The sequence below is a fragment of the Eptatretus burgeri genome, chromosome 7 (assembly GCF_056783735.1).
Source record: "Eptatretus burgeri isolate ZD-2024b chromosome 7, Ebu_testis_v1, whole genome shotgun sequence".
NCBI classification, from domain to species: Eukaryota; Metazoa; Chordata; class Myxini; order Myxiniformes; family Myxinidae; genus Eptatretus; species Eptatretus burgeri.
The window spans coordinates 39,009,688-39,035,724 of NC_140967.1; the positions used below are offsets into that span (position 1 = coordinate 39,009,688).

Sequence of the window (26,037 nt, forward strand, 5' to 3'; positions counted from 1 at the left end):
TTGGGGGTCAAGTGCAGTCAGACGATCTGGGTGAACATGACAGATCATGAGATGGTTGAGGCGTTGTGGAACGTAACCAAGTCTTCATACGTCTGAGTGCACTGAATGACCGTTCAGCTTTGCATGAACTTGCTGGGGAAACCAATAGAAGCGAAGCAAACGTTCTACCTGTGGGAACATTCGACGGACTTCCAGCACCATGTCTACAAATATTTTACGGTAATCCTCAACAGATGAACCACTGAACTGGTTACGAAAGAAGCCAAGTTCTTGCTCTAGGGAATCCGACAGTTCGGGATATTTACGGACTATTTGTGGTTTGAATGACCCAGACAGGAGCATTTCACCCAAGTCCCTATACGCCATGAGGTCGGTTGATGTGAAGTACTCGTTCAAGTTCTCGGATGCGCTGTCGATGACTTTGAAAAATTCAACTCTGAATACCTCCTCTGCAGAATTGGCAGTGTATTCCTGCGTGCCTCCATCAAGTCTCTTCGGAAGCTTGCGCTTACGAGGGAGGGTCACTGGATCTAGTTGGCACTGCTGGAGCTTCTGTTGTGCTGTTTCGAAAACCTCCTTAAACGTCTGGTCGGTACGGAGAAATTGGAGATTCTGTGCAGTTACCTTTGCAGCAGTAGGCATACCAGAGACGGTAACTTGTGAACCCTGAAGTGCCTTATTGAGGTATTCAAGGGATTGGAGAACGGGTATTGATGCAAACAGACCGAGAACACACTTTCCTGATGAAAGTCAGCTTTGAATATCATTGGCTCGCGATGCCGTGTTCGTACCAAAGTCATCACTTGCTTGTTGAAGGGCATCCAGTACCACTTCATAGTTATCCAATATCGATTTCACAGCAAGAGAACGAGTTAACCAACGCATCGGGCAAATTGGCCTCAGGCGTGTAGGGCAAGGAGTGTCAGCATCGTCAGCGTGGATATTCAAGTACAGATGCTTGAATTTTCCAGAGTTGTAGATGTTGCTTAGTACCTGGACATAATCACGGGTGTCTCTTATGAACTATGCAGTTTGTAGGGCTTTGGATGTAATGAGTTGGGTGACATGAGCTCCACAGTGAACATAATTGGCCAGCGGTTGGAGTTTTTTTAGCTGTGCTTGACAGCCCTTGTACTTTCCAGACATGTTGCTTGCCCCATCGTAAGTCTGTGCTCAAAGGTGTTCAATAGGGAGTTGACACCGAATTAGGACATTCTGAAGCATCTTACAAAGTGATACTCCTGTTGGCTGTTGTTGACGATACTTGGTAGAGGCCGATGAGATCTTCTTGAACATCAAAGGAATCCGTCACATAGCGCACACACACCGACTCCTGCTCATTACCCTGAATATCTTGCGTTCCATCAGTTACGAGTCCGAACTGAGTGGACATTTCATTCACGTTACTGCAGATATTTCTGAGGATGGCATGACTCATCAACTGTGGAATTTCGTTCTGAATTTCTCCTCTTGTGAACGTCGTCTTCCTTGACAGCTACGTCGTGAGGTTTATATCATCCTCGGCCCGCAACTGTAAGAGCATTTTGAAATTCCCTTCAGAGGCATCCTTCCCACGAACTGCAAAACCTTGTCAGGCTAAATATTGCAGTGAGGCGATAATCTTCAGAAGTGCTGACCGTGCAGATCTTTGCTCTTCTAGCAGTTTGCTGCTCAGCTGCACATGGACACCAGGTTGACTTCTGCGACATTTCAGATTTTCAGAGGCAAGCCTATGTGTGTTTGATCGTTCGTGTTGTCTGAATTTTTCTGTAGCCTTTTTCCAGTTCTGAAAGCCTTTTGAGACAAATGCATCTTCTGCACAGCGGGCAAGTTCGGTAAGTTTTTCACGAGAAGCGTCCGTACAGGTGTGACAGAGTACACCGCCGATGCTCTGATCAAAATGAAGCCACGGAAAATCTTTGAACCACTTGTTGTTGAAACTTCAACTCGGTTTGGCAGTATTTGGACTGGGATACAACTGACATCATGAGGTTGAAAAGGCTGATCTGGGAAATTAGGCCGAGTACTCGGACATGCACCCTTTTCTGCTATCTTCTCCTTTGAATCGTCCACCTCTTTCTGGGAACTTGATTGCTCCAGGAGAGTGGTCGGGGATGTGCTACTTGATGCTGTCGCGAAAAACTTTCTGAAATCCATATCCTCCATGAAACGAGAAGGGAATTACATTTCAGTTGAATAAATTTCGACATGTGAATTATAAGGGTTATTTTTGCGTAACAGGGCATTTTTAAGGTCAACATACTTTTGGCTAGGTCACTGTACCTCCAGGCACAATGTTGACATGTGATAAGCTTTGTGTAGCACATGTATTACTAAAAGAGCGCCGATACGAGTTCAGTTCTTAATTTAGCATCTGAACTCTCAATTTAGCATTCCATTACTCGCTTAGTTACCCGCTACGCGCTTATTACTTTTATTACTTTTGGTTAGGGTCAGATACCCTGGTATTTTATTATCTGGGATTATTAATATTCATCATTTAATTTAATCTGCATTTAATTAACCAATGAGCTTAAGTTGAGTGAGATGATTATGATATTATTGGTTCATAGTTAGCATCGTCATTAAAGATTGTGTTCTTGATTTGCATGCCATCAAAAGGGTTCACCAAAGGAATGAGCTAAAGTCAGTTGTAATGTAAACATTTATATAATTATTTACCTCTCACAAACCACGAGACCAGGAGACGAGGGATTAAGATCTGTTGCCGTCCGGACATGCACTCTCTTCTTTCCAATTATTGTACGTAGTTTGTTGATTTGTAAATACGTTCATCATTTCCACTAGTGCATGCCCGTACGTGCAAAAAAAACAAACAAACAAACAAAAAACACAACTTTGAAACCGCGTGCCTTTGTTTCAGTATAGTGCGTGCCCGTACGCTTTGTTTAAGTATAGTGCGTGTCCGTACGTTTTGTTTAAGTAGAGTGCGTGCCCGTACGTTTTGTTTAAGTACAGTGCGATATAAGTTAGAAAGGTGAAATTAACCATTTTGGTCGCTAAAGGAGCCCAGAACCGTTGTGGGGTCGACGTGGTGAAGAAGAAGCTGACAATCCTCTGTTTTATTTTCAACGCTGCATTTAAAATCTCTAATTTAATCATTCTAAATCACACAGTTTAATGAGACACCTTATTCTGTTGGTCTTTCCTTCATCTTTGTCCTCGTGCAAACGGAAAATTATTCGGATGATGGCGGAAGAGAAATTCCTTCCGGAACGTTATTTTTCCTAGTAAAAATTGCAAGCCGCGGCGAAGCTACCAAGCCTAAGCCTTTTTTAATCGGATTTTCGAGGTAATCTCACAATAAAATGTGCATGAAGCGCATTTTATTTTATGTTTCCCAAGTATTCAAAGCTAATTTAGTCGCCAAAATACCCACTTTCCTTCGATTTTCACTCGGTTTTCAACGTTGGGATTTAGGCCACTGTTATCAACTGCGAAATATGAAAACAGAATTACAAAATATTGAATTGTTAACCTATCATCTTTAATAGAACTATAATACACCAATAAAACTTTAATAAAGATTAAAAAATTTATTCTTGTATTTGAGGAGCATCTCGGCCTGGTTGTACTCGAGCAGCTCGTTTTGTGTTACGTAACTTACGTTCAATGAAAAAAGTGGGGGGGAAATCGATATGTTGACCCCCCCTTTATAAATAGTGGGGGGACATGTCCCCCCCCGTCCCCCACCAATCGACGCCCATAAGAGGGAGTGAAGGGGGTAAAACTTCCACCATTTTGCAATATAAAATTATGCAGAAGATTATGTGTCATTATACTGTGTGAGTTTATCAAGAGAGCTGAGAATTTATCTTTAAAATAGGTGTAAAAAGGGGTGGGCTCCTAAAAATCCATGGTGGCAATTAAATGGGGAATAACCTGCTGCCCCTCCCAGACCTTTCTTGACACTCTATAGTTGTGGGAAAATATTTAGACAATGAAAAAAGGAAAGGGTCAACAGACCTTGAATGCAGTAGCTTTGAGGAGAAAGGAGACAAGAGAGTGCCCTTGGACAGCAGGAGGTCTGCTCATGGAGCTCCGATTGGTAGACCTGCCACCTTCCTCATTGGCTTTGTCCCCAAGCACAGCATGCATGTGCAGCAAGAACGAGCGATGCTTCCCTCCTGAAATCAAAATGGCAGGGATGATGGAACAGAAAGAATTGTGTGCAGGCATATAAACATTCGCACCGACATTAAGAGTGGTAAAACGATAACACAGGGTGTTCCAAAAAGACCTGGACAACTTTGGTTAATATTGTAGCATCAACGGCTCAACTAACGTCGAGCTCGTCGCGGCGGGAGGTTAAAATCCCACAATGTTCCGAATGGCTTAACTCCTGTGGAGACGGTCCGAATTAATGGCAGACAATGTACGCACGGGTCATGAGGAAAAACACGAGAACCTAAAAGCTTTTAAAACCAACGGGTTTATTCCCAAAACCACAAACGACCAGAGGAAGATTGACCGGCGGAGGGATACGACGGCGGGTCGTGGTGGGGAAGAAAGTGGGACACGGAATCGATAATAAATTGTGTACAATGAGAATAAAAATGAATCTAAAGAAATCTAAGGTGCCTCACACCAGATTCAAGCACAGACGGCAAAGGGACGAAACTGGGGGACTCCGCTGTGGTGGTAGCAGAGATGAGCAGGCGTTGAGACGATGAGCAGGATGATGACACGACGAAGCAGGACGATGAGGAGATGAAGCAGCAGGCAGACGCAACCAGGCAAAGGTGGCCAGGCAGGATGACCTCTTCAGAGAAAGCTCTCCAGACTCAATTCTCCTCACAATTTTGTTCTCCTTCAAACCTTTTCATCAGATCCATTCTCCTCAGAAGTCGATGGTTCTCTTCAGCATGTTAGGCATCTTCTTCAGAGCTCAACAGTCCTCTCCTCTTGAACCTCAACCGCCCAATCCGGCTCCTCCCTCCTCTCTCAGGGCAACAGTCCGCCTTTTTTTTCCCCATGTCTCTGTGTCTCTCTGTCTCTGTACAGAGGTTAAACGCACATTTTCCTAAACCATACCCCCTAAATATTATCATGCACCACCCCCTCAATGGTGTACATTGAAACAAGACAATTCTTAAACTAACATTTCTCTACTTATCACATTAAAATGGACTAACTACTCACACATGGACAATGCTACTCCAGACATTCCTATCTGCTCCATGGTAATATCTAACCACCCCCACCCACCACCCATCTCACCCCCACAAACGTAACAATATATTTCGTACCACAAATGATATGACAATACCCTTTGTTTTCGACGATACTCAAACTCATAAAGTTTTCTTTATTTTCCAGTCTGATGGTTTCATGTAAAATAAAATGGCGACTCCACAGGTGAAAGTTCAGTGCGTCAAATGGTTCATCAAGACGAGATCCGACAGAAGTTTTTTGTTTTTTTTGATACATTGACGAGGCTAGTACGAGAGCTAACGCACAACGCACAGCAAGGGGGCGAGGGGGGCATGAGACAAGAGGGGCGAGAGAGGGAAGGCCAAAACAGTGGGTAACAGAAACATAAGGAGATCTGTGGAAGGGAGAGGGATGGAGCGGGAAACACGGGGTATACAAGATGGACATTACAGCGACTTTCAGGAAGGAAAGCAGAGAATTTGAAGGAGGTGGCTTTGGAGTGGATTAACGGGGGTAGAAAAGATCGAGGTTTTGGATGGGGGAAAATAAGAGGTGGTGGTGAAAGGCTGTTTTGAAGGCTTGGAGAGAAGAATGAGATTGAAGAGAGTGTGGGAGCCTATTCCAAAGGTGAGAAAAAAGAGGAATGAAAGAGTGAAGGTGAGCAGTGATTCGTGATTTTGGTAGTTTTACAAGAAGGGGGTTGTTGGCGGACCTTGAATGCCCTGTGGAAATATGGTGGGGATAAATCGCAGACAGAGCAGGGGGGACGAGACCGGAGAGGAGGCGGTAGAAGACAGAAAGACCACCGGCCTGCCCTGCGGTGAGAGAGTTAGAGGCCCAAAGGCTCAGCCTCATCGCGGGACATACCAATGATCCAAAATGCCTTGGTTTCCACAGCATGAAGCCGAGAAAGGTGAGAGGCACGAGGGCCAACCCAGAGGGGAGAGCAGTACTCCATCAGGCTGCGGACGAAAGCTTTCTATGTGTTCAGTAGCTCAGGTGGGCCGAGGAAGGATTTTGCATGATGGAGGATTTCCAGTCGGCGACTGGCTTTGGAGGCCAGGTTGGAAAGTGCCGCGTAATTTCCATACAAAGTTTGGAAGGAATCCGCCAAGGAATGGAAGGAATGACGGACCCAAACGCAAGGTGTTTGTCTTGGGAATGCTCAGTCACATAGAGGATATGCCTGGTGTTGGCTTAATGGTTAGGGTGGTGGGCTTGGGATCCTAGAATCTTGAGTTCAAATCACACTCGCTGTTGAATTAATACCAGGTGGGGTTGACTGCCTGTCATCCTTCCGAGGTCAGCAAAATGAGTGCCAGCTTGCTGGTATACTGTGTCGGAGTGGCGACCCATCCAGGGTTGTGCCCAATAGCCAAGGAGAATGCTTAGGTAGCACCAACGCTCTACACAGAGTATGGTCCCAATGGATGGATAGAGGATGATGAAGATTACCTGAAGGTCATGTTCACAGATGAAGCTTGCTTTCATGTATCATGGAAGGTCAATTGGCACAATGTGAGGATCTGGGACTCTGAAAACCCCCACATAGTCATTGAACACATCCGCGACAGTCTAAAAGTCAATGTGGTGTGGCCTTCTCCATAACCACTTGGTGGGTCCGTTTTTTTGCAGAAGAAACAGTGACCTCAACAATTTACATGCACATGTTGGAAGGATTCCCCTTCTCACAGATTGAAGACCTGCAACCCAATATCATTTTTCAACAGCACAGCACTCCCTGTCATTCGGAATTAGTCGTTCAAGCCGTCCTGAATTAAAATTTTCCAGGTCGCTGGACTGGATGAGACGGACCAAGCGCCTGACCCCACAATCACCAGACATAACCCCCTCTTGATTTTTTTCTATGGGGGTTAGTCAAAGATGTTGTCTACAACACCAAGGTGCAAACCTGCAGGATCTTCGTTCTCAGATCACAGCTGCAAGCACACTAGTGGATGCAAACATGCTGAGTCGAACATGGCAAGAACTCGTGTACCACCTTGATGTCTGACATGTGACAAATGGAGCTCACTTTGAAGTGTATTGATGGTGTGCACAAAACTTTATGAGTTTCAGTATCATATAAAACAAAGGACATCACTGTATCATGTATAGTTATAAATACATTAACAACCAAAGTTGTCTGGGTACAATGAATTGCAATTTCATATTAATTTCTTGAAGAACAAAAGAAAATTAAACATTTAGTAGAAAACACTATTTGAACATATAAAGCCAAGTGAGAGATAGGAGGGTAAACAGCATGAGGCCATCTTCATATGATGTCTACAAAACTGCATTCTTGAAATTCCCCTCCCACATGTTTTTCAGTTTTTCACTATTTATCTACTGCACATAACACAAAGGAAGGCGATTCTGTAAAAATGAAAGTTGCCTAATTTGTTAAAAGCACACTCTGGTGCTGTTAAAAAAAATTTTAAACAATCTAACACCCCAATCAAGTCTTCAAATGAAAATGCCACAAAAACGACAATATCTTATGAGAATGTCTTAATCTGGTGAAAAAAGTTTTGGCTTAAAATAAAAACATTTAATTTTTTTTCAAATGAAGGCACAAAGGAACGGGAAAAATTTTTTTTTTAAACAGAACAAACATTCAATCAGTTGAGCATGTTGCAGCATTCAAGAAGAAAAATGTTTTGAAAAAAGATGTACAAAGCTAACAATATCATCGATCTACTTTATAAATTGCAAGTACAACAAAATGCCTCAATGTATGATTTTATCTTTGTCAGTTCCAAGAATCACCACAGATGAGTTTCGGGCTGGTCAACGTCAGCGTTCCTGCATGTGCTGATAGATCAATTCCATGACCCAACCACACTGGACCACACAAAATGTCCTCCTTATGCTCTTCAAGAAATGGACAGAATTTTCGTGTACCCAGATCTGTAATATTTAAAAAAAAAAACACAGGAGAACAATCATTTTAAGAAATTAAATTAAAATAAACAAACATTCACGGAATCAATTTATGCAAAGCAGAGCCAAAATAATATTCCACAAACCAATTCTTAGTGCTACCAGCATGAGACAAGTAATGATGGTATTGCCATTTCCTTTCAACAAAATTTTGACCTGGTTGATTGAGCAAAACAGAAGTAATTTTTGGATTCTAAAACAGAATCATAATCAGTATTACTCAACAAATGAAAATACTTTTATGGCAAAATGGCAAAAAAAAATTTTTTTTTAATAATAATGACGCTTCATGAACAAGCAAATAACGTAAGCTGACCCGAGTCTTCGTCGATTTCCATGGCCTCACAAAGATCATCGGATGTGTCCGAGGATGCGGGACTAGCTTGCAGCCATGCTGGAGGACCAAGAGGGAATGCGACTTTCGCATCGACAGGAACATCTGTAGGAGGCAACAGCATATTTGTGAATGGTCATGATAGCACTAAAGGTCAGTCGTTTTCATCATAGTTATTTTTTTGTTGATATATCAATTTCAGGCTCGTGATGGAACTTGTATATAAATCATGTGCATGACAAAGACATAAGTAGACAAAAGTGGACTGTAATGTGAATGACTGGACAAGGACATTAGTAGGCGATGGACAACAGAGGGCATCGGTGTACTATAATGTGAATTACAAGGACATTCGTATATGATGGACAAACACACAACGTTTTATATGATACAGTCTGGGGAACTATACGAGATTTCAACTAGAGTTCTGGGCATCATGAGCCACCATTTCAGATGAAAATGAGAAACAGGGAAACCCATTTGTCTACAAGAGTTTTTAAAATGCAAGATAAAAGTCACAGTTTTGTTTCAAGGAATTTTACAAAGTTACACAGTAGTAAACGGTTACAGGCAGAACGGTACATAAAGATCAACCCACGAGAATCACACTTTGTGTCAAATCGCAAACACATACGGAATTCAATCATAAGCATCATGGAGTGCGGTAGTACTCCACATGGGGGGATGGCATGAAAAAAAAATGGCCGCCGCATAAAATGCGTACAAAATGATGCCCTCAAAAGTCTGCTATGGAGTAAAGTCATATGTCTTTAAAAGCTGTACCTTTTATTTTCAAGCGTTTTTATAACAACCAACTGTTAAAGACGCAGGAATAAATCACCAAAGTAACACATGGGGAGATCCCTAAACCATCAAATTGTACTTTTTCTTTCTTTCTTTCTTCAGCCAGGCGAGCACAAAAATGGCTGAAACGATTACAATAATTCTAATGTGAGGAAGCTACTTTGTGTCTGGGGTGTTGCGTGATTACCATAGCAGTTTAAAAGAAATCAAACTTGTTTGGCATGCGCATGCGCCGACTGAGGAACTCCACAGTGGATTACTAGGTAAACTGCGGTTTGCATAATTTACAAAGGAAAAGGGCACAGACTAAATAGAACTATAATTCTCTCCTCCACCCCAAAAATAACAAACAACAGAAACAAGCAACAACAAAAAAAACAACATCAAAGAAAAATTAAAAAAAAACATGTCAGGATGGAATCCCCAAAACACAATCAAAGAAGGCAGAAATGACACAATAGGAGACCACAATCCTTTTATTAATCGCCATCACAACATTATTTTGACATTTTTGTCAAAGTAGACTGTGTGGAAATCGTAACAATTGCATGAAGATGTCTCTGTGGGAGAGGGTTGTAGATCTGTGTCGGTCGGTATAATTGTATATTATATCTGCTGTACGAAGGAGATGGAAAAATATCAAAGGATTTCATGCAATGTGTAAAAAAAATAACCTCATGGGGGACTCACAGTTATTTCCCCAACAGGTGGGTGAAAATGAGGGATGAGGGGGAAGGAGCCATGCCCCCCCCCTTTCCTGAATTGGTAGTCATGGGGAGCACAACTTATGTTAACGGCATCGTCCTTATGTTGACTTGGAACAGGCCGCAACGATTTCTTAACGATAAAGTTTTTTTTTCACTTTCCTCACTCATCTATCTATAATTCCAGAAATCTCTGTGTGTGTGTCTGTGTGTGTCTGTGTGTGTGTCTGTATGTGTGTCTGTATGTGTGTCTGTCTGCGACCACCGTTTCTCGACACCACTGGTCCGATCTGATTGAAACTTGCCAGGAATATTGCTGGGGACCTGAGGATGTGCCTTTTCAAGGTTTGATATTAATCGGACGAGTGGTTCCCAAGTTACAGCCATTTATTTATCAACCAATGACAGGGCACGGTGCGATGACATCGCGACTGACGTCATAATTAAAAAAAAAATTTTTTTTTGCACCTTCGGGCACGCACTAGTATTATTGAATACCTGTTCATCATAGTCACGAATCGCTGGGTACATTGCAATGCTTATAAACGCCTGGAGACGCCAGCGTTCGTGGCTTTATTTCATTTGTCCATACTAGTACGTGCCCATAAAAAAATAATAATAATAATAAAAATAATAATAATAAATAAATAAATAAATAAATATTCAAACCGCGAGCAAGAAACAACAACCACATAGGCCGTTTCTTCGCTCTTGCGTGCCCGTCCGTGTGTGGCCCTGAAGTTCGCATATCACAGTTACGATTTTTCGCAATTTAGTTTTAATGGCCAATTATTCAATTCGCGCCAACGTATTTTGCCTTTTCGCAATGTCGTCGTAAGGAAAAACAAAAAGAGAAGAGAAGAGAGAAAAAAAATTTACTTCCTGGTTCGGAGCACAGCAGCTCACTCTGATGTTACCGAAATTTATACACCATCTAATATGAAAACGATCATAACTTGGGGCATTGTGTTTATCTATAAATGCGCACAAGAAATCGAGAAATCAATAGAATACACGAAGTCATCACTCTCCCGAAGCCCGTACGTTGTAACCCGAAATGGGGAACGCGGATGAGGTTCCCTTCCCCCATCGGCCACGCCCATGCAACAACGTGTCTTGTCATTGGTTGGTAAATAAATAGCCATAACTTGGGAGGCACTTGTCCGATTAATATCAAACCTTGAAAAGGCACATCCTCAGGTCCCCAGCAATATATCTGACAAGTTTCAATTAGATCGGACTAGTGGTTGTCGAGAAACAGCAGTCACACACACACACACACACACACACACACACACACACACACACACACACACACACACACACACACACACACACACACACACACACACACACACACACACACACACACACACACACACACACACACACACACTGCTGGAATTATAGATAGATGAAAAACCAAGAGAATCTCTTCAACCAACCATTATTACAAAATGTAATTTCCAGATTTGGATATATCAGCAATTCCGACTCCCCGAAAAAGTGTTGATTTGTCCAATTCGGACGTTGCACTGGTGTTTCCGGGTGCATAGTTGTATCGACGGCAATTGGTAATCACTGGCCAACCCAGGCATTCTGTTGGAATGCTTGAGTGCTTAAACCACTTACTGAGCTGTACAGTGCAGCTCGTGTCATGATCAGGATGTGCATTCAACATTTTCTACAAGGGAGAGGTACGTATACAGCAAACACGGACATGGTACATATGGGTATATTTGGATCTGTATGGACTCTCCACGGGTGTGTGGACAGGCCATGCCTGTTACGAGTGCCGTTGTGGCAAAGTTTCATCCCGTATCTCATGGAGGTTCTTACAGGTTTTCCTTTGTTCTCGCTCCTGTTTCGAAAGCATTTCATTATCGGATTTGCTTTACAAAGGTTTTTACACCCATCACATGCAGCTGTTTATAAAGAATAATGTTTGTGAACATCTCCTTGAAACGTCTATATAAATGCAACGTTTTTCAGTGAAAGCAACTCAAGATTTCTGGGTTGTAAACAGTACGTAGTATCGTCGGTAATCACACTGATTTCAACCTGCCGATTCCTGAAAAATTGCCGATATCGGCCAAGCGTGTGTGTGTTTGTGTGTTTGTGTGTTTGTGTGTTTGTGTGTTTGTGTGTGTTTGTGTGTTTGTGTGTTTGTGTGTTTGTGTGTGTGTGTGTTTGTGTGTTTGTGTGTTTGTGTGTTTGTGTGTGTTTGTGTGTTTGTGTGTGCGCGCGCGCCGTTGATTAGTATTGATGAGTATCTATATATGCGGGTTTCAGAATGTGGAATGGGGTCCTCCCAGGGAGGGCTCAAAGTATCCACCTTCATTTTGGTGAGGGGTCACAATTCATGGACCAAGCTGTAAAGTTTTCTGTTCTCAAAGTTTTGAGCCGAGGGCTCTCTTCAGGATCGTAGCTGAGCCTCAGACAGCTTTTAACTGTAGTTTGCTTGTTGTAATATTCCCAGGGATGTTTTTTAGCTCACCTGTAAAGTAGTTCCGAGGAGCTTATGGGATGGCGCGTCGTCCGTCCATCCACAAATACTTGCAACTTCTCAGAAACTACACATACGATTTCAATGAAATTTGACCAAAACCTTTTGACCAAAACCAAATTTGACCAAAAAAGCATAATGTATCATTCTCTTTAATAACCGCACCTCCACCCCTCACCTTTCTCTCTTCTTTTTTTTTTTTTTCATACTCCTCTCTCTTCCTCTCCTCCCTCCTCTCTCAACCCCCCCCCCCTTAATACCCCTGTCAGCGAAGCGATGGGTTATATTTACTATATGTATATATAGTCATATACACTACCAGACTAAGGTTTTAGAACACCCCCATTTTTCCAGTTTTTACTATAATTTAAGCAGTTTAATGATTCAATGTACTCTGAAATTAAGGCATAGAACAAATAAACAATTGCAGATAAAAAAGAAATCATGGAATCGTTTTGTTGAACAAAATTTAATCTAAATTTTGGACTCGTCAAAGTAGCCACCTTTTGCAGATATAACAGCCGAACATACTCGTGGCATTCTTTCTCAATGGAAATGAAATATTGTTCGGAAAGCTTCCCAACACTGTTGCAGAAGTTACCACAAATGTGTTGCACTTGAAGGTTGCTTTGCTTTCACCCTTCTGTCCAGTTCATCCCAAACCAGCTCAATGGGGTTTAAGTTTGGAGACTATGCTGGCCATTCCATGATTTGAAGCCTACCGTTTTGTTCTTTTCTTCTAAGGTAGTTGTGACATAGCCTAGAGGTATGTTTTGGGTCGTTATCTTGCTGTAGGATGAACCCTGACCAACTAGGCATAGACCAGAGGGTATTGCATTGCGCTGCAAAATGCTGTGGTGGCCCTTTTGGTGCAGGGTGCCAGTCACTCTGTGCAAGTCGCCGACTCTGGATCCAGCAAAACAGCCCCAGATCATCACGCTTCCTCCTACATGTTTGACAGTTTGTGTCACACACTGAGGAACCATCCTTTCACTTACTCGATGGCGTACAAAAACCCTGTGTGATGAACCAAAGATTTCAAATTTTGATTCATCGGTCCATAAGACCTTCTTCCAGTTTTCAGTAGTCCACTAGCAGTGCTTCATGGCCCAGGCAAGTCTCTTTTTCTTATTTTGCCATCTCAGCAATGCCTTTCCTACTGCCACTCGACCTGTCAAACCTGCAGCTCGAAGTCTTCTGTTCACAGTTGAAACTGAGACTTCCTTACTTCGACCAGTGTTAAGCTGTGCTTGAAGCTGCTGTCGTGTGAGCCGCCTATCACGCAAGCTGTTGACTCTCAGAAACTTGTCTTCTGATTGTGTTGTGGCTTTGGGTCTGCCAGACCTCTTCCTGTCAGAGTTTCCTCCAGTTTCCAAGTGCCTTTTGATGGTGCAGGAAACTCTACTCACTGACACCTTGGCACCTTTGCAATTTCTCAAAAGAAAAGACCGACACTTTTAAGGGTTATAATGGTCTGTCTGTCTTCCTTTGTTAATTGTCTTTTTCTCACCATTATGATAGCAATATACTATTTCCTGTAGTGCAATATTGTCCAAATAATGCTTCCGAGGTTGTAGCAACACAGTCTGTTCCAACACTGCTTCTATACAGAGGGTTTGTAACTAATCAACAAAAGTTGGGACACCTGTAGGAATTGTTTGCATCAACTTTCAAGGCTTAATTTACTTCCATTGCTGCAGAACAGCTGCAGTTGCTAACTCATTGTTCCCTGAACTTGTTCCCTGAAAAGGGCCTTTTTAACAACTCTGAAATTTACATTATTTTTCAGTTTTTGGTAACCTAAACTTTCCTTTTTCAACCTCTTGCAGTTTATCACTTAGCTTTGTACCATTTCAGGTTATTCACTGGACTTGAACTGCTTAAATTTCAGTAAAAACTGAAAAATGGGGGTGTTCTAAAACTTTTGACAAGTAGTGTATGTGTGTGTGTGTGTGTGTGTGTGTGTGTGTGTGTGTGTGTGTGTGTGTGTGTGTGTGTGTGTGTGTGTGTGTGTGTGTGTGTGTGTGTGTGTGTGTGTGTGTGTGTGTGTATGTATATATACACATATGTTTATATATATATATATATATATATATATATATATATATATATATATATATATATATATATATATATATATATACATACATATATATATATATATATATATACATACATATACATACATATATATATATATATATATATACATACATACATATATATATATATATATATATACATATACACATTTATACATATACACCGTCGTGCCCCCAGAATCCGAACGCCCCATTGTTTGAACAAATTGGAATCCGAACAATTTTTTCGATAAAATTTTGCCCTAAAAACTGAACACATTTTCGAAAACCGAATTTTCGCAAATTTATTTGTTGTAACTCAACCATGAGACCTAAAAAAGTAACTGCAAAGGTGAACAGCTCCACCAATCACGTTCCGAGGTGAACTCGTGCTGCATAGCTAATGAGATGAACATCACAACTCCAGTAATCACGTTCCGAGGTGAACTCGTGCTGCATAGCTAATGAGATGAACGTCACAGCTCCACCACTGCCGCCACCTCCACCAGAATCTTCCGTAAGCCGAAGTCATCTCATCTCCAAGCTAAATAAACTTTATAAAACCAGTTTATTTATTTATATTCTATTTTATTATCTTTGTACGGTATTATGTTTTGTATTAATTATTTATTATTTGTAAATAAGTACATTTCTCTTTTTTTTCAATTACAGTATCACCCTTATGCATTCACCATGGCACCCTAGAAGAGCAGTGAAGCAAATAGGAGTAAGAGGAAGTCCGTGAGAACGACAATTGAGTTGAAGAAAGAACTTATCGCTAAGCATGAGAGCGGTACGCGTGTGTCTGATCTCGCTGCCATGTTCGAGCTGCCGAAATCGACCGTGTGTAGGATTCTGAAAAATAAAGAAGCGATAAAAGCGCGAAAACCTGTCGTGAAGTGAACTCATTCAATGAACCCTCTGACGAATCGGCTTTAACGAACTCAACGTTTTTTTTCGCGAGCATGGCAGTGACGTCATGCTGCGTCACCCAATCGCTTCACCTCTTGATTCTCTCCCATGGAACCGTGCGGTGAAAACGGCACGTTTGTGTCTCCACAGAGTGTACTGGGATATAAAACACCATTCGGTGCTTCATGGTTAACTACATACCTCCACCAGGCTGAACCGTTTACGTTTTGGATTCCAATGGCCACTGATAGGCCGGAGCTGCATCCAGACTGATGGAAGAAGCGACAACGCTCCTGCTCATCCACCAGGCTTGGAAAAAGATTCATGACCCAGAAAAGGTCATTTACTCATCTTATTTTACCTTAAACATGGGTAATTTCAGTTGAAAGCGTCTTGAAAGTGGGTTTTCTTGGGGTCCAGGAACGGATTAATTCACTTTCCATTATTTCTTATTGGGAAAATAGTTTTGGAATCCGAACTTTTTGGAATCCGAACAGCCTCTTGGAACGAATTAAATTCCGATTCTGGGGGCACCACTGTATATACATATATACGCGTGCACGCGCACACACACACACACACACACACACACACACACACACACACACACACACACACACACACACACACACACACACACACACACACACACACACACACACACACACACACACACACACACACACACACACACACACACTTAATCCAGTAACTCAAGAAATAGATTCAGAAGTGCCAGAAATGATGATGAAGAAGCAGCTGCCCTTAAATAGTTAGAGGTGAATATTCAGGTTAAATGGAGGTGAACATTTGCATATCATTTGCAAAACAACATGAATAACACCCAATTTACTACATCATATATTTTACACAAGCCTTCAAGGTAATAAAAGTTGCACACCGGTTGACTTCCCGAGTCCCGGAGACCTGTTCCGCAAGAGGGTCACTTGGACCGGTGGGATGCTCGTCACATCGGGGTGAAGGACAAATTTGAAGTCGACGTGACCAACAGCACAAACTTTGGGAAGCACGATCTCAAACACATGCTCGTACCAACTTTTGCTGCAGGAAGACATTTAAAAATTCTTCATTTTATGTTCACATCAAGTTGCCCACTTTGTAAAGACAAACACATGAGTAACCTCAAGAGGATGGATGCATAAGGATTTAACCCCCCCCCCCACACAAAAAAAAACTTTCAATGAAATAATCAAGATCATCTAGATATTATAAGCAAATGGTGAGGGTCATAATTTCAACTGTTGTGCATGTAATATGTAGACTTGCTTTGATACAAGATTGAGGGTCAGAAGAGCAAGGCAAGATGGGGTAAAAAGGCAGCAACCTCACAGAGGGGCATTGGGGTCACATTTGGACACAAAAAGTAAGGAGATGAATAAACAGGAAAAGAGAGAGAGAGAGGAGGATGAGGAAATACAGTAACCTGCCATGATGAGAGTTGTGTAACATTGGGTTAGTGGAGGGTGAGGCAGAGGTGGTAGTGAACCACCCGCTGGAAGTCCTGATGGAGGAGTGGGATTGAGCAGCCTCAGAAAGGCAGTTTCACAAATGGGAGAAAATAAATAAATGAAAGAGTTCATGTGATATGAAGCAAGACTGAATTTTGGGATGCCAAATAATGTTGAGAGTTATAAATTTCACAAATTCCAGGAGAACCAGATGAGATGTGAAGCTCAAAGGAGAAAGCAGTATTTAATTGAGCTATGGAGAAATGCCGTGTTGGCTGTGATTATTGATTTTTCAAGGAATGACTTGGAGCGATGGAGGATGCCCAGTTTGCGGCTTGCTTTGGAGACCAGCTTTGCGACATGGTCAGCACAGAGAGGTCAAGGCTGATGTTAAGGCCTTGAAGTTCAAGAGAATGATCCTCTTGCAGTGGCTGATCATGGAAAAAGAGAACCGGGTTCGTTTGACGATGTTTCCACAGTTATAGGGTGAGACAGTAAGACATTCCAGGATTGAAAGACATGTTACATTTGTCAAGTATCTCGTGAAGATCTTATAGGAACTGGACTTCGAAAAACAATGAAAATTTCTCGAATGATGATCCTATTGTTATACAAATCAAAGAGGACATGAAAGTAAATGGTTACAAAAATATGGATAATTTCAAAATGAAAAACTACTGCACCTTTTTTACAATGTTACTGAAAGATATCACATTGTTTCATTGAAAAGTCAATGAAAACTCCTCAAGGTAGTGAAGGTACACATCCGAGTCAAACTGAACGAAAGTAAGTACAAGGAACAAAGGCAATGGAGTGCTTCGTAAAAAATAAAAAAGGGAGAAAAAATATTATAATACCAGTCCGCTTCTGCCCACCTATCAGAGTGAAGCTTCCATGTGCGTGTATGCTGTGCTGCGTCCCCCTGACGTTGTCCATGTAGGTGCTGTGGATGACGACGCTGTTGCTGTTCCTGCTGAACTTCAGCCCAGCATGGGGGAACGGTAGCGGCGAAGCGAGGCGTCAGGGTCTCAAAGCGCGTCAGCTCAAGCATAGTCGAAAGAGTGTCAGCAATCAAGGGTTCGAGTGCCAGCAAATCCAATCCTGCATGCATAAAATGAAGGAAAAGGTACACACTCAACAACCTCTGCGAATATAAACAGGGCATGAAAATAAGCTACAAACGGTGATAGAACAGGAGCGAGGACAATGGCATGGAATATCAAATTATTTGGGTTTAAATTATAAATCGGTGAAGATTTCATTGTTTAGAATTTGTTTTCCAACTTCCAGAACTCATCTCAGGAGAATTCATGTATCACTATCGAACTGTCGATAAAAACAAGCTGGCTCACTAAAGACCTTCAGGAAAGGCAGAGCATTCTACCTGCCTCACCTGGTCTACAAGTGGTGCAAATTCACACGTTTTTGTTATTTCTTATCACCCTCAGGGCAAATTGAGATGGGCAACAAAATTCTAACTATGAAAATACTGACACCCACTTTTGGAATAAATAATGATAATGTACAAAATATTATTATAATTTGCCATTGGAATATACAAAACCAAACAGTTCGTTTTAAAATATAAATTCAACGGATGCTAAATAAAGTCGTTCAGAGAAGAACTTTATTTTTCTGTGATGTCAATTGCTCCTATTTGAAGGTTTTCAGCCTGTCACTTCCAGAAAGGGGGTAGGTATAATATTATTCTATTGTATCATTTACTTGCATCATTTTCTAGGGGCACGGCTGTGCCGCTGATGCAGTACCCTCTATCACCAGTACACTGGTACTCATTTTGCCGACCTTGGAAGGATGACGGGCTTAGATAGCCCCACCTGGTGTTAATTCAATGGTAAAGGGACTCAAACTAAAGACCCTAAGATCTTAAGTCAGCCACCTTGACCGTTAAGCCAACTCCAAGCTTAGTTTGTTACTGAAACTTGATATTTTGGTTCACAAGTGTAGGCCTACGAACTGGATATTCTTTATATTCTGACGAAATAATATTTTCAGTGCACAAAGGCACTGACAGACCCAAATGGAAGGAGATACTAGTTTGTGGCCATAAAGAACCATGGAGGCTTACAGAAGGCATCAGCAAGCATCATCTCTGTATGTCAAGCAAGAGAGAAGTGTATCCAGCGCATGCTGAAGACATCACGTGGAAAACTTCCTCAAGGATATGGGGTGTATGCTTCAATGTCCAAGGCTGTCCAAAGCAACTCAGCTCACATGAAGTTGTTTGAAGAAATGCACACTCTTCAGTTTGAGAAAGCAGTGGAGGATGATCACATTCACATTTTTGTGAGGATGGCATATTGCTCTTGCAAAGTTAAGCTCTTCCACCATGGGAAACAACTAACATAATCCATCACAGGAGCTAAAGTCAGGAAGCACATGTCAAAGCTGATTCTGTTTAAACATCAGTGAGATGAATAGGCAACTACGGCAAAGAAGTCAGCAGCTCAAGCTATCAAGCACTTTTTAGGGCCACAAGGCACCAAGTGAGACGTGGCCGTCATGATGTTGCGAGCCTAGTGATGGCTTAACGGCTAAGGTGGCTGGCTTAAGTTCTTAGGGTCTTGAGTTTGAGCCCCTGTCTGCAGTTGAATCAACACCAGGTGGGGTTGACTCAGCCTGTCATCCTCCTGAGGTCGGCAAAATGAGTACCACAGTGTACTGGTAAAAGAGCACATCGCATCAGTGGCACAGCTGCGCTCCCAGAAAATGATGCGACCAGCAGCCAAAGGCTTTGCACGAATGGCATGGTGTTGGTAATAACCAACACCAATAACATGGTGTTGGTCATGTTGGCCATGACCTTTCCTGGGAAAGTCACATTTCCAACCTCGCCTCAAAAGCCAGTCGCCGACTGGGAATCCTCCGTCGTGCAAAGTCCTTCCTCGGCCCTCTTGAGCTCCTGACCACTTACAAAGCTTTTGTCCGTAGCCTGATGGAATACTGCTCTCCCCTCTGGGCTGGTGCTCCTGCCTCCCACCTTTCTCGGCTTCACGCTGTCGAAACCAGGGCATTTTGGATCATCGGCATCTCCCGCAATGAAGCTGAGTCTTTGGGCCTCTCACTCAATCACCGCAGGTTGGTCGGTGGTCTTTCTGTCTTCTACCGACTCCTCTCCAGCCTTGCCCCCCCTGCTCTCTCTGCGATTTGTCCCCACCACATTTCCACAGGGCGCTCAAGGTCCGCCAACAACCCCCTTCTGGTAAAACTACCAAAATCACGAATCACTGCTCATCTTCACTCTTTCATTCCTCTTTTTTCCCGCCTTTGGAATAAACTTCCTCACTCTATTCTTTCCCATTCTTCCCTCCAGGCTTTCAAAACAGCTGTTCACCACCACCTCTTATCTTCCCCCATCCAAATCCTCGATCTTTTCTACCCCCGATAATCCACCCAAGCCCACTTCCTTCAATTCTCCTGCTTTCCTTCCTGAAAGTCCCTGTAATGTCCATCTTCTCTTCGCCATGTTCCCCGTCCCATCCCCATCCCTCTCCCTTCCACAGTTCACCTAATGTGTCTGTTCCCCAATGTTTTGTCCCTTCCACTCCCACCCCTCTTGTCTCATGCCTCCTTGCTGTGAGTTGTGTGTTAGCTCTCATACGAGCCTCGACCAAGGTATACAAAAAAAAAAAAAACACATTGTGCATTGCATTCTTAAAAGTTCACAACACAGTAAGTTGTGTTAATGCAATGGAGATGAATGCGTCGGAATGCGTTGGAGATGAATCTCACAAGCAATACACTTCACTTCAACAAAATCAATTTATTACAAACAAAATAAAGCACAATATAAGGCTTCACGTCCAGGCCCACTTTGACCTTTCGCTTGGGTGGTTTGACTATTTCAATTCTGCCAGATATTTTGGAACTGCATGAGCAGTATTTCACATTGTTTGTATTGTTGATTTTTTTTCATTTCGTAATTTTGTTTCGGCATGAGCAAACGATTAAAAATATTTCATTCATTCTGGAGCAGTCATGAACAGGCTTTGCGTGTGTGGCAGACATTGAATTCAGTGGTGGAGGGCGTCTGTATGATTCCTTTTTGGGTGAACAAAGATGGTGGATGGTGGTGCCAACGGTCAGTGTTAAGCCTCCAATCCAATCCAAACTACCAAGGGATGACGCTGCTCTCAGTGCCCGGCAAGGACTTTGCTCGGATAATTCTCGATAGGATTCGCCACCATCTGCTTGAGCACCAGCGTCCAGAGCAGTCAGGCTTTACACCAAAGAGGTCAACGATTGACCGTATCCTTCCTCTTCGAGTCCTCACCGAACGCAGATGAGAGTTTCAACAGGGGCTGCTTGCAGCCTATGTTGATCTCTGTAAAGCGTTTGATTCAGTGAATCAGGATACCCTCTGGAGGATTCTTGGTCTTCGTGAGGTGCCACCAAAACTGATCGATCTGATGTCTGAACTATACTCTGGTACTGAGAGTGCTGTGAGATGTGGTGGTACCATCTCTGACTTATTTCCAGTTGTTACTGGAGCATGTCAGGGGTGTGTATTAGCTCCCACACTTTTCAGCACTTGTATGGACTGGATTCCCGAGAGGATGTCAGAGAGATCAAGCTGCAGCGCATCATTTGGGAATGTCGAGATCTCTGACCTTGATTTTGCAGATGATGCAGTCATCTTTGCGGAGACTAGATATCCTTTTGGGGGCCCTCGAGGTGCTGACTGAGGAGTCGGAACCGCTGGGATTATGGGTTTCCTGCATCAAAACCTGTTTGTGGTGAGGATGTTGAGGTCGTGAAGAGATTCACTTACCTTGGCAGTGATATTCATGTCTCTGCTGGCTGTGAGCCAGAGGTCAACAGACGGCTGGGTAGGTCCTGGGGAGTCATGGAATCACTGGATCATGGGGTGTGGCGCTCCCAGTACCTGTATGGGAGGATGAAAGTCTGAGTCTTCAGGTCCTTGGTGCTTCCAGTCTTGCTCTATGGATGTGAGACTTGGACTCTGACCAGGGATCTGAGACGGAGACTTAATTCCTTTGGTACCAGGTCTCTTCGGAGAATCCTTGGCTATTGCTGGTCAGACTTTGTGTCCAACGAGCAGTTCCTGAGAGAGACTCAAATGAGATTTGTTACCTGCATAGTCCGTGAACATCAGCTGTGGCTGTATGGACATGTGTATAATTTTCCTGATGCTGATCCTGCTCACCAGATTCTCTCAGCGAGGGAGTCTCGTGAGTGGAGGAGGCCAATGGGCCGACCACGTGCCTCTTGGTTGCAGCAGGTTGATCAGCATCTCAAGGAGATAGGGATGGGCCAGACATCTGCCTGGGGGATGGCCAGACGGAGGCCCCTGGAGTAGAAAGTGGACGCAGCGATGTGCTGCTCCGGCGCATGCTCCCATACCTGACCTGACCTATTGGTATTTCGATCAGTGGTCTCTACCCAATACTACCACATAAACCATCTACCTTATCTAAAAGTACTTTTTGTGTGTCTCCTTATCCCTTCTGCAGTCAACCATTAAATGTTTACAGATAGTTTATGGATGTGCAATTGCAAAAGAATGGCATCTTAGGGGAAGAAAGAATGAGGATTAATGCTCCCAACCTGACAGTCCCTGGTTATGTGAACCACTTGTGTGTTTATTCTCATCTTGAAATTTCTCCTCTCTTGCGGTTGATCCATCTTGGAAAATTGACGCGCTGTCTATGTCATCTTGGGTTTCACCAATCTGAAGAAAATGAATCTCGCCACCTGAGGGATAAAGACAGAGGAATCAATGAAAGAAGAAGTAAAGTTCAGTAACTACACTGCAAAATCAAGGCAAATTAACTTTGGAAATGATATGTACTTTCATCATGCTCAGAGGAGCAGCACTTTGAAAAGCACGGGCCAAAACCAGAAGACAACAAACTTATGGATTGTGGTGCAATATTAAGACACTGTGGGAATAGCCCCAGAGGTCATTATTGGTTCACGAAAAAATATTTTCACGAAAAATATAAGTGACCACTATATTCGTTAATGTTGTCTGTCTGTCTGTCTGTCTGTCTGTCTGTCTGTCTGTCTGTCTGTCTGTCTGTCTGTCTGTCTGTCTGTCTGTCTGTCTGTCTGTCTGTCTGTCTGTCTGTCTGTCTGTCTGTCTGTCTGTCTGTCTGTCTGTCTGTCCCGAGCATAGCTCCGTGGGTTTTGATCCGATCCTGATGAAATTTTGATGGGAGGTTTGTATCATAATCGAGTTGTGTTTTCCTGAAAATGGGCATGGTGCGCCCATTATGGGCGGAGCCACGCCCAAAAAACGTATTTTTAGGGGGTAGCCGATTTCAATTTGCATCTTCTCCTTGGGGTTTTGTCGAATCTGACAGGGGTTTCGGTATTTGGTTAGCCCAATGGCACCTGCATAGCCCCACGGAGCTCGATTTTTCATTTTCGTCCCAAGGTCAAGGCCACAAGGTCACGAACTTAGAAAATTGCGAAATGTGTTTTCGTGGGTAGCCGATTTCAATTTGCATCTTCTCCTCGGGGGTTTGTCGAATCTGGCAGGCGTTTCGGTATTTGGTTAGCCCAATGGCACCTGCATAGCCCCACAGAGCTCAAATTTTTCATTTTCGTCCCAAGGTCAAGGTCACAAGGTCACGAACTTAGAAAATTACGATTTTGACATAAAAATCCATCTTCTCCGAGGGGTTTGTCGAATCTGGCAGGGGTTTCGGTATTTGGTTCGCCCAATGGCACCTGCATAGCCCCACGGAGCTCAATTTTTTATTTTCATCCCAAGGTCACAAGGTGACGAACTTAGAAAATTGCGAATTGTGTTTTTAGTGGGTAGCCAATTTCAATTTGCATCTTCTCCTAGGGGGTTTGTCGAATCTGGCAGGCGTTTTGGTATTTGGTTAGCCCAATGGCACCTGCATAGCCCCACAGAGCTCGATTTTTCATTTTAGTCCCAAGGTCAAGGTCACAAGGTCATGAACTTAGAAAATTTCGAATTTTGACATAAAAATCATACGACCGCCCAAACTTTGAGAGCAAGGATGACAATATTTTTTATGCATAATCTTGAGGTCATTCCCCACCTAAAGTATTGAAACCATTTTTCTCTATCTCGAACACCTTGCCCGTGGCGCCCCCTTCAAGTTTGTTTTTACGCTGATTTCATCAAAGTATGGATAATCCGAGGAGTGTGAAATGCCATATAGCCTATATGACGTTATATAGTTCCTGGAATGTTCCAGAAGAAGTTTTGCACCAAAGGTCATAATCCTTGACCTTTGACCTTTAAAGTTCACAAAGGTCAAATTTTCAAAGTTGTGGGAATCGAACCGGGTTTTCGACCTTCTTCGACGAACTAGCTCCAATAAGCTATAGCACGTATCCTGTTTCCTTATTTTAATGTCCACACCATTGTTTTGTGACCGTTAAAGGTTATGCAAAGGTCAAATTTTTAAAGTTGTTGAACGAAACCGGGTTTTCGACATTTTGCAGCTAATAACCTGTCATTCGTAATACATCATGTTCATCATTTTTATAACTTGGTCAAAAATTATCACATTGTCTCATCCTTGACTTCTGAAACCATCTACATCGTCAAATAACGCTCGTGAACCATCGACGTCTTCAGACTTGTTTTGGGTAAATTCAGCTGAAGGTAAATGTAACATTTCTGTGTCATTAAGTGCAAATAATAGCTTTGAGTTATAGAATTTTTTTTAAAGCCTTTGAACCATGCAACCAAGCAGAATTTCAAAATAATGAACACATTTCCAGGAAAAAAAAATCTCACAACAATACATTTGGCAGAGCCTTAATGGTTAAATTAATAATGAAATAGACTTAATTACGAAACAATCAGTTTGGTGGATGTGTCAGTGCTGAACTATTTCAAAACTGGCATGGATTACCGGTTAGTGTGTGGTACGATACACTTTTTCTTTTTGAATACATCGTCAAGGCTCGTGGGAAAAAAACTAGAACACAGAACAGATGAGGACGCAACATAACAAAAGGAACAGCAGAAGTGGAAACGCCAACAGCAGGGGCAAGGGAGAACATAGACGGAGATGGACAAACAAGAGATGTGGATAACGATGAAGGGTAGAGGAGAGCGCAAGGCGTGGACAAGATGGATACAGAAGCAAAATTTTGGGAGAGGTGGGGGGGGGTGGGTGTTTGATTTGAAGTGTGTTTGCAGATTTCGTCATTTAATTCAACCACCAATTATTTTTATGGTCCAATTTGTTTTCGAGATTTCACAAGTACCGTGCTCTGCAGGACGTCTTTCTTGTTTGTTTGTTTGTCTATGAACAGAATCTATCTCAAAACGTTATGGACGGATTCAGACGAAACTTGGTGAACACGTTCGGTGTGTGACAAGTAAAAATTGTTGCTTTTGAGCAGCGGTGAGAATTTTGAGAGGATTTTCAATCTTGGTGAAGATGCAAATCTGGATCCGGGTGCAATATTTTTTTAAGCGATTCTTCACCATTGAGAGATTGGGCCAAAAACGATACAAGGCATCGTGGAGTATTTCATAAAGTCATGGACGAGTAATGACGAAACTAGGTGGATGAGTTGGTTTGGTGACAATAACGAGCCAATTTGATTTTGGTTCAGGTCTGGATCCAGATCCAGCCTATCAGTGGGATACAAAACGTAAACTGTTCAACCTGGCGGAGGTATGCATGATACTGAGTGTCGTTCTAGTTAATCCTAAGTCTGGCATGGGGAAATACTTACCACTGATGAAATGCTACACAAACCAGCTCGTACATACTTATTGGTGGAAACGCCTCACTTTCTCTCCCGTAATGACGGTAGCATGATGCAGCCTCGTCCTCACAGCGGAAATGACGTATATTGTTATACACACACACACACACACACACACACACACACACACACACACACACACACACACACACACACACACACACACAACCAGTCAAAAGTTTGGACACACCTACTCATTCAAGAGTTTTTCTTTATTTTTACTATATTCTACATTGTAGAATAACAATGAAGGCATCAAAACGATAAAATAACACATATGGGATTACGTCGTAACCAAAAACGTGTTAAACAAATCAAAGTATATTTTATATTTTAGATTCTTCAAAGTCGCCAC

General features: G+C 42.6%; 1 protein-coding gene across 11 annotated transcripts in view; it reads right to left on the reverse strand.

The window, feature by feature from the left end:
* BIRC6 (baculoviral IAP repeat containing 6) overlaps window positions 1-26,037 on the reverse strand; it is a 443,632-nt gene that overhangs the window by 352,890 nt on the left and 64,705 nt on the right. For all 11 annotated transcript variants that reach the window (XM_085888090.1, XM_085888088.1, XM_085888086.1 and 8 more), the window contains exons 11-16: window positions 22,521-22,667; window positions 17,807-18,032; window positions 16,364-16,524; window positions 8,438-8,560; window positions 7,948-8,088; window positions 3,988-4,148 (exon numbers count right to left, since the gene is read on the reverse strand). In XM_085888090.1, the coding sequence (XP_085744216.1) occupies window positions 3,988-4,148; window positions 7,948-8,088; window positions 8,438-8,560; window positions 16,364-16,524; window positions 17,807-18,032; window positions 22,521-22,667 (959 nt within the window). The remainder of the gene's footprint in view (window positions 1-3,987; window positions 4,149-7,947; window positions 8,089-8,437; window positions 8,561-16,363; window positions 16,525-17,806; window positions 18,033-22,520; window positions 22,668-26,037) is intronic.